The sequence below is a fragment of the Battus philenor genome, unplaced genomic scaffold (assembly GCF_028537555.1).
Source record: "Battus philenor isolate CCGP_79_NKW_IND1 unplaced genomic scaffold, ilBatPhil1.0.hap1 SCAF_15, whole genome shotgun sequence".
Taxonomy (NCBI): Eukaryota; Metazoa; Arthropoda; class Insecta; order Lepidoptera; family Papilionidae; genus Battus; species Battus philenor.
The window spans coordinates 10,370,895-10,387,115 of record NW_027181677.1 but is presented as its reverse complement, the minus strand read 5'-3'; the positions used below and the strand labels follow the sequence as shown (position 1 = coordinate 10,387,115).

Below are 16,221 nucleotides of genomic sequence, written 5' to 3'. Positions count from 1 at the left end.
GACCCTACTAGCAATAAACATGTTAGGCCGATTGTTTCAATCGATGAACTATTGTAAAATTTAAAAACACGCAAATTATTTAGATAAAAGAGGCTACAGTATTTAAAGTAAATAATTGCCAATCAATTATTATACGACCGTAGTTTTTTCATAAATATTTACATGAAACTATATAAATTTCCGAAAATCATGTGTTTCTAATAAAATATGAAAAAAGTCAAAGAATCGGTAGAAGTAGTTTTTAAACAGAAAATTTAAGTAGTTATAAAGGAATATGTATAATACAAAAAAATAAAGTGTAATTATAAACAGCGCTATGGCTTCATATTAGAGTCATAAAAATCAATTTCAGCTTCATTAGAATTACAAAAGTATGTTACAAAAAGCTAGGCATTTCAAAACGGAGACATCCTTATTTGATTTATTAACATGAACAAATTGCATATTGTAATGAAAAAAATCTAATTCCGTATTGATTTAGTTTCAGCAAGCATATTAAACCTTTACCTCCTAATAATGATCTTAATAAACTACTTTAAGCTCTTGCTTAAATTTTATTTGATGGTTATTTTGTAAAAATCAAGAATATAATTTTAATGTTGCCGCTCCTTTGTTATTCACTTTTAAGTACTTTGTCAAAAATGACATATTGACATGACAACTTGTATACATTTAAAAACATTGAAAATATTTTGTGAATGCAATTGGAATATTTATATAAGAATTTTAAAACACATATTTAGTACAATAAGCATTGTACCTAATATGGACGACAAAACATTTTTTTGTTAGTATGATCATTGTTTAATTTAATATAATATTCCCATTAAGGTATGTGAAAAAACATTAAATATTTTTAGGGAGTACGGAGTTAAGCCGTAAACTTGTGGAATTGCGGTTCGAGAACGAGTGGTTATTTAAAAAGAAAAAGCAACCTTGGAGGTAAGTAAATACTTTGTGATGTTACTAATTCAAGTATCAATATGTTTGCTTACAATTTTGTGTTAATAATTAATCCTATCTAAATTGTCTACATTGCCAGGCATAGCTGTTTTCATTGTAATACACCATAAGTATACTGTATGCGCCAGGCAGCGTTAATACCAGAAAATGCACAATTTATCGGTCAGTCATTGTTTGGGATGTGTTTGCATTGCGGCAATCTGACTGTGCATAGTGCACTGAAATAAATTTATTACTGTACGAAGTTGTTTAAATTTTTATTGATAATGTGAAAATTACAGAATCATGCAATGAATCAGATAGTTTTTTTTTTTTTGAAAAAAAAGTTGTAATATGCCCATTTTTTATAGAGTACACCTTTAAAAGCATCTTAAAATTTCTTTAATATGGTTAACATTCATTGCAATCAGTGCCGGCACCTTCATATAACATCTGGCAAATATATGCTGTTATTTTTGAATGATTTTTATATGATTTCTGCCAAACAAAAAACAGAGGCAGTTAATCATATACTAGCAGTAGAAAGATATACTAGCAGTAGAAAAATACTGTCTCAATATTTAGCAAGGATTAATATTGCTTTTGTATCCTCTTTTGTTGCACAATTCTTTATATACATCATTTATTCATCTTTATTCTCACACTTTTGAAGATTTCTTGTTTTTTCTGTTTGTAAAAATAAACTAATTATTTTTATTCATAAAGGGAATTTTACAAAATACTACTGGAGAATGGATTTCCTGAAGAAATGACTGTGAAACATGTCAGGAAAAAATGGTCATATACTTATGATGTAAGTGTCAACTTTTTTAATCCATTAATTTATTAAAATTTTAAATAACATTAATTATTATCTACATCAAATTATTCATAATTATCACCAGTTTGTGAGAAGAGCCCTAATTCATAGAAACTATTATAAAATTGAGATCCCCTGTGTAAATTGTCAACCCAGAATGTGACTCCTTCCAAATATGCCCTCATCTAAAAAGAGCTGTAAGCTCTTTTTACTTTTTACAAGCTTAGACATTTTGTCCTAAAAAATCCTTTACATTGTTAATTGATTTTCTTCATAAATAATAAATAATACCTTTTTTACACAGTATTTTTGTTTATAAGGTAGCTACCGCTAATCTGAATGTATATTATTACTAATTAAGATTATTTTTATTACTTAATTATCTTAATATAACAGAACAAAATATTTCTTATAACTGAAGTAAATTATTATTTTATGTATGGCTAATTTCTTAATTTTTAATATTTTGCTTTCATTGTGTTTTGAACGTTGTTTTAATGAATTTTTTCAGACTTACAAAATTGCCAAAAAAACTAGAAACAAGAGCTGGAAGTTCTACAAACTATTTGATAAACACTATGGGAAATCCAAAACTTTAGATAAATATGAATCATGTGAGTATATTTAAAAACTAGTGATGAAATTTGGTTGCATAATTATTTAAATTTAAACTTATTTAGCTTAGAAAATATGGAGATGGCTTTAATGACAAGTTAAAGTGTTAAAAGGAAATACTTACACTTACATGTCTCTAGATACTCAAGCATGATATTATTTATTCTCCGAAGCTTAAAATCTTATATAAAGAAAGTAATAAACATATGATAAATACTAAAAATAGAATATTTATAAGATTTTTAAATTTCGTCTTCAAAAAGATGACCAGGAAGGATGATTTATTATGAAATAAATCTTATTATAGCAATCAAGGGTTTTGGTTGATCAAAATATATGTTGATATTATTATGTACATATTATAAATAGTTGTATTTTATTATAAAAGAGCAACTGTTGAGTAACTGGAGAGTTAAACTCGTCCAAATCAGCATTTAGAGCCGGTGGTAGCTTGTTATGTTAAATGAATTGATAATTCGAAAATGCATGCAAATGTCTACTTATACATATATACAATATTTAAAATTTTTTTAACTTAGACTCACATGTTTATATGTGGTTATCTGGATCACTTGTTTATGAACACCAATTTTAACAAATAAATTTTAGGTGTGAATGCAACCTAATATTTAATATAGTGCAGAATCCATATGATTTTATATGAACTCTGTGACTTGCGACTTATAGACAAAGTGAATAAAATCCAATATACACAATTTCTTAAACATTTGGATTCATTTAAAAATCTATATGTCCTTTCTTATTAGGGAGTGATGATCTGCGTTTAAAGTTGATCAACACAATATCAGACTCTAAAGACAGGAAATTGGATTTTCAAAGTATGTGGAGGTATGTATGTTTAATTTTTTACTACTATCCCTTTATTCAAGGAACATTGCCTTACTGAACATTGAAACATGTACATATAATACAATAAGTGTTAAAAGTTGCATTTTGTTCTCAAAAATGTGTTTATTCATGGCGACGACGAAACAATGGCTTCAGAGGTATAGTGACTCTACGCTTACGTATGAGATCACTCAACTGTAACTATACTTCGACACCCGGTAAGGCGGCGACTATCGCTTCGTTATTGTTTCTTATCGCTCCGAGACAAAAAACTCGCGACAATTTGATTGTCACGGTGCAGTAATTTTTATACGTTTCATCGGGGGTGAGAAGGCGAGGTAAATAAAAAATAAAAGCCACCTGAAGTACTAGCTTCTACTGTAGTCCGTATTTTATTACATCTCACCACCAACCAGTGCAGTTAAAGATTAGTGAAGGACTAAAAATAGATCCTAAGTAACTTAATTACCATACTTACCCCTTTTTGTTGTGGCGCCGTCAGCCCCGATTGCCTCGTTCGTAAAATTTAAAATTTGTTTCCCGCGGTTTCGTTTGTATGATTTGAGCGGTTGTCACACTAATTATTCCTAGAGGCCATGCAATTAAAGTAAACAAGTACTACAATGTCGTCTGCAAAAGAGCGAGAGATATATATATCTCTATATAACCTGCTGGAAGTTTTAGACATGTAAAAAGCGAATATTACCTTATTTTTGGAAAGTGTTTTCGAATTTGCGTTGGTAGAATTATTTTAAATTTAGTTAGGTAGAAAGGGAAGTCTAGTCTGTGAAGGTGAATAATTACCAAAGCATTTCAATTGCCCTTATTCAAACCTGGTACGCGGGCCATCAGCCCCGAGCTCTCTGCTCCCCATATCCCTACAACGCGATGGACACTCAGACGATAAATCCATGGAATGCTGTGAATGTACGCCCATATAAATATTTTATATAAAACTTAAAATATTTATTGAAATTAGTATTATGACAATTAATAATAGTCTTTACGTTTACATGATACATTACATAAGAATATAATTTCAGAACTGTGGAAAATTCAATGCGAAATTTAGATTTGCCATGTGATTGTTGCATACAAGATTTAAAAGGTTTATGGCATCATATAAGGACCACATTTAATGTAAGTGTACATCAAATGTTCAGATGCATATTTACCTAAAAAATAAATACGCTAAGAATCTATGGAGTTGCCATTAAGGTTTTCCTATCCAAATTTCGAATCTTCATGTAAGTTTAGATGCACAAGCAGTGTTAGTTTGTCATTTAAATAGCAAAAGAATTTTACATACCTTAGTGTTTTCCATAATAAGTCAACACTTCTTCTTGGGGCTTTTTAATTTTGTTTTGAATTTTGTTGATACCGTATTTCTTAATCCTTTTTCTTTTTAATGTGGCTTAAGTAACCAAATCGACAGTGAGTAACCGTAGAGGGTAGAGATTTTCCATCGTAGGTCGCGTGTTCGATTTTCGGATTACAATCTTTTATAATTCACACATCGTGCATTAATTATCTAGGATTGCCACTGCTTACAAACAAGTTTTCATCTTTCGTCCTCTGTGTACCATAAAACCACGCAGCGATAACAAACCCACCTGCGAAGTGTAACGAATATGGTATATCATGACCCTATAGATATTTTTGTGGGTCGCCTAAGCCTTGCAGTAGGTAGTATGTGGTGACGAAGCAAACCTACATTTCCCAGGGGATTAGCAATTTGCAGTGGCAGGCCACATAGCGCACAGGAGAGATAGTCGCTGGGGCCTTTAGGTTCTGGAATACGGATCAGCGAACGAAGTGGGGGACATCTCAATACAAGGTGGTCAAATGACCTTGTTAAAGTAGCTTCCAATAGGTCTTATTAGGAATTTATGGTGGAGGCCTATGTCCAACAGTAGAAGTCCACCAAATAGAAAAAATAGGCAGTGGAATATATCTAAATTCTAAACTTCTTCTGACCGCATATCAGAAGTTCTGTTACATTTAAATGTAGCCCTGTTTTTGGGAATAAATAATAATGTTTATAATGAAATAAATTTGACAATGACATTAGTTATACACATTTACGCCTTAAACATTATATTAAGATATTTTCTTTTAGAATTTCATTCAAGTAATTGTTGATTATGAATTAAAAGACACTGTTAATTTTTTTGCAGCGTAAGCATCGAATAAAATTGAAAAAGGGAACAGATAGTTCAGAGTGGCCACTTTATGAAACAATGTTAAGTTACTATCTGAGGTTCGATCCCGACCACCTGGTGAGGTTAGAGACGGAATCACCTTTTGAATTCATCAGCAAACAGAGGAAGGCCAATAGTTATTTCAAGAAAAGATTCAGCCAGGACCGTAAAGAGAATTATAGCGATGAATTTCACTGTAAATATTGTTTTACATACATGAATACCTTATGTTGTTTATATTGCTTGAAGAGTTTCCTTATTTATTTATCTATTTACTCTTAATATACATGTAATGGCTGAGTCGGTCATTACATAATACGTAATGGCCGGCTTAATGTAGGATACATTTTTTTTACAATTTGTATAATGGAAATCAATAGTAGTCAACCTAAAGTTATGCAGATATATAAAGTAGGCACGTGTGTAGTAAAATATATATCATATAGACAGATCACCACCCAAAAAAGTGGCGAGACGACCTGGTGAAGGTCTTTGGAAGACGCAGCCTGCTTCCAACCGGTTCTATTAAAAATCTTTGAGAAAGGCCTGTATGCAGCTGTGGACGCCTTACGGCTAAAATGATAATTTGTAATTACTTAATTTTAGTTTTTATTAAGTAATTTAAAATTTGTTACTTGCCTAAGTATCGTTATACGTCTTTCTTCCTCATCTTAATTCCGGAATTTATTTCATACAAAAGTGCTTTCTATAATAAGCTACAACTTGAAGTTTTTTTACATTATTATCAAATTATCCGACGCGTTTAAAGCTTGACCAGTGCTCCTTATCACTGTTAAGTGAACGCCTTTCCCATATCTGTGTTTTGTGGTATATAATACAACCTGTTTAAGTATGAACGATGCCTTATAAATTGTCACTTGACTTTATACTGTTTATACAAACACAGTTTGTAGCACGGCATTCTACGAATAGATTTTAAGGAGGTCAGCAATGTGAACCTATGATATCGCTTATCAAATATAATTAATCTCTAAGAACACTAAACATAAGAATAACGCTTGCAAAATACTAAAATAGATCGTTACTTTTTGTCTTATACGATTTATTCTATAAGGGTTTTCTAATCGATTACATCGAAATCGATTATTATACATCTTCATCATCATGCGAGTGGATAAACACCTACTGGAAGGCACAGGTCTTCTTTAAAGTTTGCTGCAATGACCGGTCTTCATCGCATCCAGCGACTTCCTGCGTTCATCAGTTCAGCCGATTTCGAGTTAATGGCATTAAAAACTTCCAAAGAAAACTAAATATTCAAAACGAGTGTTCATTTTAAAATGAAAACAAATCATTCATTTCTCTATATTTTTATAAATAGAACGAACAGATGCAAATATTATCGTATCAAAACCTTATTGCCTTGTGTATGTAGAGCTATAAAGCTCGCAGGCATTTGGTCTTGCGTTTTATTGTTGGTTGCCGCAACTAGTACAAGTTGATGTCTAAATTGCATCTAATGCCGTGATTAATTCACGATGTATTGGAACTTGTGCCGACCTTGGCCACGTGTTCTGTTCACCTAATGTACCTATGACACATTCATAAATCATGATAACCAAGGACTCACAAACTTTTTTATAGGCAAGATTTTTTCAAGAAGAAGTGACACCATAGACCTCCGTAGCCAAATTTAGATATTTCTAGTTTTTTGTTTTTTCAACAATACTTATAATTTTAAAAACTTTTTAGTTGATTAAGTAGTATTTAATTCATTATTGTTGTCAAAATTGATTAAAATAAATAGACATAAAATTCTATAAATGGCAAGTGTATTTTGTCATCATAATTTCAGCCTTGAGATGCCCACGGCTGGATTTAGGTCTTTCATACATCAGGCTTTTACAACGACCTGAACAAGGTTGTCTTTTCACTTTGTGGTTGACGTCCTTCGCTGCTCTTAATAATAATTATTAATATGTAAAAATATTTAACCATATAATGATTTAAAAAGTACATTAGAATCGCGATTAAGTTTTGGGTTTTTATGAACTTGTGCACACTTTTCAACTTAATTAATGAAAAGTACAACGATCCCTTTATATTAAATTTTTAATCATTATTATAAAAAATTGGTTGCAAATTGTATGTGGTTGCAATACAATTTATACAGTATCTAGAAAGTTTCAGGATATTGAAGTGGCCTATGTCCAGTAGCGGATTTCTTACGGTTGAAATAATGTGGATGATACCAAGCAATAACTAGGTGAATGAGTTCCTAAAGTGCTTTAACAAAACTATAGAAAAAAATAGCTGAAACCGTTGAATCACTTTTGATTTTTGCGCTCAACAAAACATTTGACTATTTATCTTTATTTATATACATTATATTGTTTGTACAGGGTCTAAGGATATCACGGAGACTTTCATACAGATTCGCCTGCAAAACGATTGGTTGTTTAGAGAGAAGAAATGGGCTTGGAAGTAAGTATTTTTATTCCTTATCCGAGGGAGTTCTATTTCAAAGTTTTTTCCATAACAGTTTTTTCTGTACAGCGACCTGTTGGCAATTATGATCGACGAGTATGAGTTCCCTAGAACTCTTACTGGAAGAGAAATATGTAGGAAGTGGGCTTCAACTTACTCTGTAAGTATTTTTTAAAGCATCAACAGCGTCTTAACATTTCAGTCGCATGACGTCCATTATTGGACATTCGTCTCCCCCATGGACAGGATTAGTTAGAGGTGGCCTGCATCTGTTCTTAGTTTTAAATCCAAAGTTAAAAGTATATTATTGAATAAAACAAATTGTAGCATTCGGAAGTTTTTAGTTGATCGAAAGTTGTGGAATCCGGCGTGTTGATTCATTTACATGGTTGATGTTATAGTGTATATATCAAACATTGTTAATTTTCATTTAAAAGAGCAACTGTCGAGTTCTTAACCGGCTCTTCTCCACATTGCGAGCCGGTGGTGACTTATTACTTATAATAATAAAATAGTTGACCATATATTTTGAATTTAAATCCAGCGTCTTCGGACTACCTTTAGCTCTAAAACATCGAGGCCCCAGCCGCCATTTTTTCTGCTCGCTATATTTTAATTAATTTTACAAAATTAAATTGATCATCCTGTATATATGATACAGACTATCCCTAGATAACGATTTTCTTCAACGAAGGTTTCGGTAGTACAATAGTTATTATGTATAATAGGGTCCTTGTCCCTTAGGAGTACCAAAAGGCGAAAGCGACCAACAACAAGAGCTGGGTTTACTACACGCTTTTCGAACTTTATCTGGGAGAAGGCAGCCTGAACCCACTTGTCGATTGTGAGTATTGATTTAGATTCGTTGTCCTTATATATTAAATTTAATCGCCAATAATGTTTAGATGTAGACATTATTAATGAAGACTGCAACCGGTATATACCTATATAGGTCCAGATATGTCCATAACTTAAAAATGGCAAAGGTTCGATTCTTAATTCGACAGGCTTGGGCTCATTAGAATTGAAATAAACACATGATATTGAGTGACAGCCCAGTCCGGAGTCCCCCCTCGATGGTTCTTTTACCCAGTAATGTGATGTCCTAAGCCAAGGCCCCAAGAGACCCTTTAGTTAGTACTGTAAAGGTTAAGCGCCTTCAATGTTTCTCAAAGCTTACATCCGGTGAAGATGTGCTGTCAGACAAAGAACTTATTTCAGTGACGTCATCAACATCATTCTAGTTGCAAGACGTCCACTGCTAGACATAAGTCGCCTACACTATGAATTTTTGCCCACCAACCAATGTTTTCTAACGACTTTAAAAAAATCGTCGGTCCATCTTGTGGTTGGACGTTGGGACGCTGCGCTTGATCACCAATCTTGAACCTTAAGGCCCCGTAATACAAGATAATATTTCTTATCAATTGTGATATTACTCTTAGCTAGTAATATCAGATGGCTATGAGGGAACAGACGTTGTATGCTTGTACGCTACAATTTAATGGCAGAATTATCTTTAATCTTTTGTCTTTGTCCTGAAGAAACCTACCGGTAATATGTTGGCAAATAAAGTTTAGATTCAGGTCTAGATAATATTATATTTGTTTTTAGGCGGCCATTTCTATTATATTATATTACATTATATTATAATATATTATTTTACATTATATTATATTAATATATATACTACATTGACACTAGACAGACACTAGATGTTCAGTTATATATGGGTTTAAAGGGGCGACACATAGATAAAATAACTACAAAGCTTTCTTCAATTCAACTAACGATTTGCGACAGGGCAGGAGGAATGGGTGTTTAATCTGATCAGCGCACGTACGGACCTGCGACATCTGTTCAACAGTTCGAAGGACCAAAGCGAGGGATGGAGGTGAGTAAACAAGCTGTAAAAACAATATTAGCTTTACTGACACTTGTCGAAAAAACTAAAGATGACTGTAAGAACATTACCACTTTACTGGTAGTTGACGCAAAATACTAAGCATAGAGCATAGACAAAATAGAGAGCATCGTAAGAGAAAGAGGTAATAGTTGTATATAGTTAATAGGTAATATGTTACGGTGATGAGGATATTCTGTTGTGACAAAATTGGTTTTGAAATCTCTGGTTATCAACGGAATATTGGATATACCGTAATTAATGTCGGTTTTGTGTGCTGCCTTATTAGTTGCCAAAACATTATCATATAAGTTATGGAATTGGGGCTGCCACCCCTTTTCTTTAGTTACTATCAATAAATAATATGGTCCATTTTTTATAAATTGTATTTTTAACGATTTTTTTTAATACGTAAGGTAATTAAAGAAGTAGTATATAAAATTACAGATATATTTATTGAATATAATATTGAAAACATATGACAAGTAGTCCAAAAATATTTTTGGTGAATAATTGGAAGAACGGGTTGGAAGCAGCAGGCCTGCTCACTGTTACTTGCATTTGATGTTATGCTGCAAGCCGATTTAGGCTCTGTGCAGCTTCATCGAAATTGAGTCCGCGGAAACAGGAGGTCCGCGGACTATAAGTTTTCACTAGGCTAAACGTACGTATGAAGAGGGACTATACCCGTGTAGGTGTATAGTGTTGTGACTAAAGTGTAGTGTAGTTTTTCGAAGCTACAACTACTCGGCGGTCGGGAGCGACACGAGCCTCTCCTGACCGCCTTCGCTTGAACGCAGGCTAGGGGGCGTGGCCGCCGCTGTCGTGATTAAATGTGTTGTAATGTTCGATGCATCGTGTCCGACGGTGGCTCGATGTGTGGCCACTGTTACTAATCAATCCATTGGGCTGTATTGGTTGCTTGTGTTTATTTATAGATCTCCCCATACCTTATTTGATGACGTACAGAAATTCCGAGCATACCCTTTCCCATGGCATGTTAAGACATTACAAATTTTACTACAAATAAATATATAACGTACATGATTTTTATAATATATGAATTTATATTTAAAAGAATTTACGTACATTTAACTTACTCGATATTAATTTGTTGTACAAACTCTGCTTTAAAAACGGCGCGGTCCTCATGATTTTTAATATAGTAGTTTATATACTAACTTATCCTTTTTACAAGTTATTGGCCAGATTAACGTTTAATACGATATTTACATAAGATCACCAGTGAGGGTGTGACAATGGTTAATATAAAAAAGTCTTGGATATCTTTTTAACCAGGCATTAGCAATTGTCTAAACCTAGGTGCATCTTTCTAGGGCGTCCTTGTATCAAAATGCTAAGCAGATGTTATTGACGAGTGATAGCCCAAGTCGAAGTCCACTCGTGGGGGTCATGAGTCTAGTCGCTCGATCCAGGAGCTCGGCGACCTACAAATCGGTGAAATAGTATTACACGGCGGCACGAGTCGAGAATTACCTAGGAGCTACTTTAAAAGAGGCTAAAATAGGCTAGGCGCCCTGTGCGTCTTGATACTTCAATCTCGTGGAATCTGCAAATGCCACTGGGCAGCTGTTAAAGTCCTACCAAAAAAGACGATAATATCAGAATGTTCTCAAAATATAACTTTGGTAATTATCTTAAATAGCAAATACCATATTGATTATGTTTTAAATAGGTTAATACAAATACCAAATTGATTAGTCACTGGCAGCGATTTTAATATTTGAACAAATGCCTCAGCTTCTTGCAGACAATAACGACCAGTAATGGCGCGCGGACTTGCAACCAGACCACTTACATGCTAATTGATTTACGCATACCTGCTTCCAAAGGCGTTGAACGTATGTTCACTGTTCGTCATTGATGTATTAAAAAAAACATTAAAAACATCAGTTTCTTTTGAAATTGTTTCTACATACAGGAGGATGATTGGTTGTAGGTTTAAAAGCATTAAAGGGCTTTATATATAGCTCATTTGACTTCAATTTATGTATAGTGTAACATTTCCAAAAATCAATGTTTTCGTAATAATTAACGTAAAGATAATAAAGTAAAAAGCGTTTTCAAAATTCGTATTACAATTACAATTTTAATATGTATAACATTACTTATTATTTACTATCTGTCTCTGCAGGTCTTGACCTATCTCATTATCATAGAAAAAAAATAGTGTGATATATTTCAAAGTGATCATTTATATAGAGGTATAGGAAAAAGGTGTCAAAAACAAATCATGAAAAAATGCAAAATGCATTCACCCATTTAAAACTTTTTACACCTATAAACAATCATCCTGTAAATTGCCACTGACATGCGTTTCTTTTTTTTTAATTTGAAGGTCGCGATCAAAAATATCGCTCAACATAAAACAGGTTTTATTATGAAGCGTTCATAATATTTGAGCGCAAATCATTTTACCTCTTTGTTTGGTTTGTTTGACTGAAACATTCTGCAGGCCTCTTTTGTTGGTCGTCTGAAATAACTGAGCACTCTTCCAGCTAAATGTGACCACGTCGGCTAGACTAGCTAACTCATCTTAGATCTCTTTGTCTCAAAGCAAGTAGGCCGCTCTTTGTCTATCTTTTACCTTTATCTTTGTGTTCTTCGATGGTTGCGACACGCGTAAGGCGATGAATTGCTTTTTAATACAAATATATAAAAACTACAGAGTTCCACTTCAATATTCGTACTTTAAAAATACGAATTTAATATTTTATTCAAATCTTTCTATATGACTGACAAATCACATTCAATGATAATGTTTATTTATTGAGTTTGTAGTTTTCTCGTATTTATAATATCTAGAAAAGTATTTTCCGAGCTTTTTTTAATTCCATGCCCCACCTTAGCCTTTATAAATTTCTTACGTCCCCCTAAGTAAGATACATAATTTTATTATTAAAGCGAAAGGGTTAAACTCGTGTTGAGTCCACTTTTGGCTTGCCCCTCTTAATAATCAATAACTCTTCTGTGGTCGGTGGGTCGATTACAATTCTACCGAAAATAATAATTTTTTTAAATAATTTATCGTAAATAAAGAAATTGATTGTTGATAAACATAAACAATTCTCCGTAACGGTTCTTTGTTCTGCTTCTGGTTTTGGTTCCGGTGCATTGTCTCGATGGTGCTATAAAATTATTATGTTTAAACCGTCAACAACCCGTGTTTACGATTCCGTGTTATGTGCGTAATAACGCTGTTTGGCCGTTAACAAATACATCGTTCCGGATTTAATTACGCACGATATAGTAAACCGTTCATAATTTAAAATAGTTAATAGAAGTATGCGCGGGAAATATAATATTTAACTTATTATACCCGGTGATGGGTTTATTGTGATTAAGATCGTCTTAATAAAAATGACCAACCTAATTTTAAGGTTGGCTGGACGGAGAAAAATACAGAGAAGCGTGTCATGCCTTGGGGCTTTTACTCGGGAGTCCATAAATTATGTTAAATTTAATGACAATTAAAATTTTATTAAATTATTATGTAATTAAATAAATAAATATCATTTATCTATCGTAATATTGTTATATGTGTCGAATTAAATTATTATTATTAATTTAAGAGAGTCGTACCTAGGGAAATAATTGTTAGCAAAACCTACTATAATAGTCTAAGTAGCGAATCTAATTAATATGTATAATTATCCAGTATGTGAATGACATTTTTGTATCGGTATTGAATCATCCCATAGGACGTCTCGTCTGGGCATCACCCATAGATTTTTTATTAAAAGTTCAAGATCACTAGTTAAAAATGGCCTGCACAACAACCACAAGAGGGCTATGTTAGGGATATCTCTAAGAGATCGAATTATAAATGAGGAAACTCATTGATAAATTAAATTAACTGCTATACCGAGCCTTATGAAAACGCAGCGCGGCTTGGAGCCGAAACAAAGCGGTCGATACTCCTCTCTTCTCGCCGCGGGCGTACCTATGGCGCGGTACAGCGGTTTCGGTAGCACGTTTCACATAGTGAAAATTATTAATTATTCACTCATTAACCATTGTGGTACAATAAATTACCAGACGTAGGGCATGACCTGCTAACCATGAAAGTTCCAGTTATTTTTTAATTTGTTACATTATATTTTATTTTCATTTATATTAAATTTTAACAATATTTAATTATAGTATGTCGTTGGCATCTGTGCCAGTTATAAACTGTGTTTAGTTAAGGACCCGTCTTTTTGATTGTATAACGATTTGTTATATATAACGATTTGTTAACTCTTATTCTGTAGCGAAGTTATCTATCTACTGCGCCAAATTATGAATTAAAAAAAAAGAATATAAAAATTCTCGCAAGAGATGCTTTTGTTTTTAAAGTTTGTACTTTTCCATTGTTAAATGTGCGCTAGCTCTCTTTAGGAGACACTTTATGACACATTCTTTTCAAAACAATGTGGAAAGGTCTGCTTTATTACAAATTAATGATCTTCACTTTATAATTAAAATATAACGTTTAGTAAAATGTGGTCTCTCCCTTCTGGCCTTATTGGCAAGCACGCATTAATTAAATAAGCCATGAAAAGTTATGCTCAGGATATTTCTACGAGAAATCAGAAATGAGGAGTTCCGTAGACGAACGAAGGTAATCAACATAGTCGAGAGAATTAGTGAGTTGAACTAGCAGTGGGCAGGTCACATACCGCGCAGAACTGATTGATGCTGGGACCTCATGATTCTGGAGTAAAGATAGAGCATGGTACATGAACCAACAAGGTGAAAAAATGATTTATAGGAAATCCAATGATGATGTTGATAACGTTTTGTGTATGAATGAATTTTAACAAACAATTTTGTTTAGAGAAGTTGAGAAGAAGCTCCGGAATATCGGCATACCCTTGGATCACAGCCTGCTAGACATTCCAGAGATCTGGGCGCATTTGCTGAAAACTTTTAAGGTAAGATTGCTGCAGTGAGAAAGCATTGTGTCAAGGGCGCGCCTGAACGATGACAAGTAACTGTTTTTTTTTTTCTTTATTTTAATATTTAAGAGCTGGCCTATTTTTAAACTGTTACGTCATGACGCTCCTATCCGCGCTGACGTAGGTGGATCATTCCGTATTTTTAAAGGGTTCCGTAGATAAAGAAATTATAAAGCTAGACTTGTCAGCTAAGTTCTTTGGTACATTTAATTTACATTATTTTTCACGATTACTTCTCATTGATTACTTTGTTATATTCATTAATTCATTTTATCATCCATATAAAATCGTATACCACTTATGTACGTTATGAGAAAAGGACCCAACTATAGAAACTAGAATCAGATTGAGCTTTTCAATAATGGCATCCATAAACTAAAAAGTACTGGAGCTCGAAATCAGCCGTGATCGGAGAAGAATCCACACCAAACACAGACTTTATCTCTTTAGTTTATATAAAATGACATTCAACGTAAAGTAAATAGTTACTCCACCCAAGTTGAACAACAGGTCTTATTGAAAATATCAGGGGAGGACCATGTCTAGCAGTGGACGCCGTACAGCTGATGATACAAATGATGGTGATGAAACAGTTACTAAATTACATTTGTCATTTATTTACTCTTAAATGTACTGACCACACGCGTGAACTAATTGGTAAATCGCTTTATTACGAAATATTTTATTCTGGTTTCTCTCATTAACATCATGTCGAACTGCGATAGTCCAGCTGTACAGTACAGTACAACGCAATAGGACCTTGCAATTTAAGTGCCCCTCCAACTGCCGCTTTAGAATAATGCATCAGAACACGTAAAACGAAACGTATATATATCTGGTACGGTATATGTACCATTTGTTTATTACCGTTGTTTTACTGTACTTGTATTAATTACATGACGTATTTTAATTAATGTTAAACGCTGTATAATGCACACTCACTAAAACTTAATATAATTTTACTTTTTAATTTGTCCACTTGTTTGTTTTCGGAATGAATCCGAAAGAATATTTAACATGTTAACAAAATATCAAATATAAATTACCAACTTTGGTGCAATGCTGTGTCCAAAATGTAAGGTATATGTTTATAGAAGGAAACTCAATTTTGCCACCGCTTCCAGTACAGTCGGAATAGTCTTTTACCGGCAAAGTCTTTAAAAACTTCTTCGAATCGGTTTTCATCTCCTCAATCATGTCAAAACGACGTTACCGCATTGGCCTTTTGAGTTTGCTGAATAACCAGAAGTCGGATGACGCCAAATCGTGCGAATACGGAGGCGAAAAATTTAAATCAAGTTTTTTGCAAAAAAAAGTCGCAAAGAACCGAAGAAAATATTGAGCGATTTTGGCACCAATCGAGATTTTACGCGTTTGAGGCACAAAACATACTTCAATATGAAATTCCAACTTTTGAGATACAGAGGCTTGGCAAAATGCTATAGACAATCCTACCAACCTAGGAAAAAAAATACCTCTTTA

At 33.2% G+C, this 16,221-nt stretch overlaps 1 protein-coding gene across 1 annotated transcript in view; it reads left to right on the top strand.

Moving 5' to 3' along the window:
- The first annotated feature begins 698 nt into the window (after positions 1–698).
- The window catches only part of LOC137918929 (uncharacterized), a 50,405-nt gene continuing 34,882 nt past the window's right edge, over positions 699–16,221 (top strand). Inside the window, 12 exon segments of the mRNA XM_068761866.1 lie at positions 699–787; positions 861–942; positions 1,669–1,756; positions 2,274–2,376; positions 3,145–3,226; positions 4,270–4,366; positions 5,404–5,623; positions 7,791–7,872; positions 7,945–8,035; positions 8,620–8,719; positions 9,679–9,769; positions 14,619–14,715. Coding sequence (XP_068617967.1) covers positions 766–787; positions 861–942; positions 1,669–1,756; positions 2,274–2,376; positions 3,145–3,226; positions 4,270–4,366; positions 5,404–5,623; positions 7,791–7,872; positions 7,945–8,035; positions 8,620–8,719; positions 9,679–9,769; positions 14,619–14,715 — 1,155 coding nt within the window. The 5' untranslated portion in view covers positions 699–765.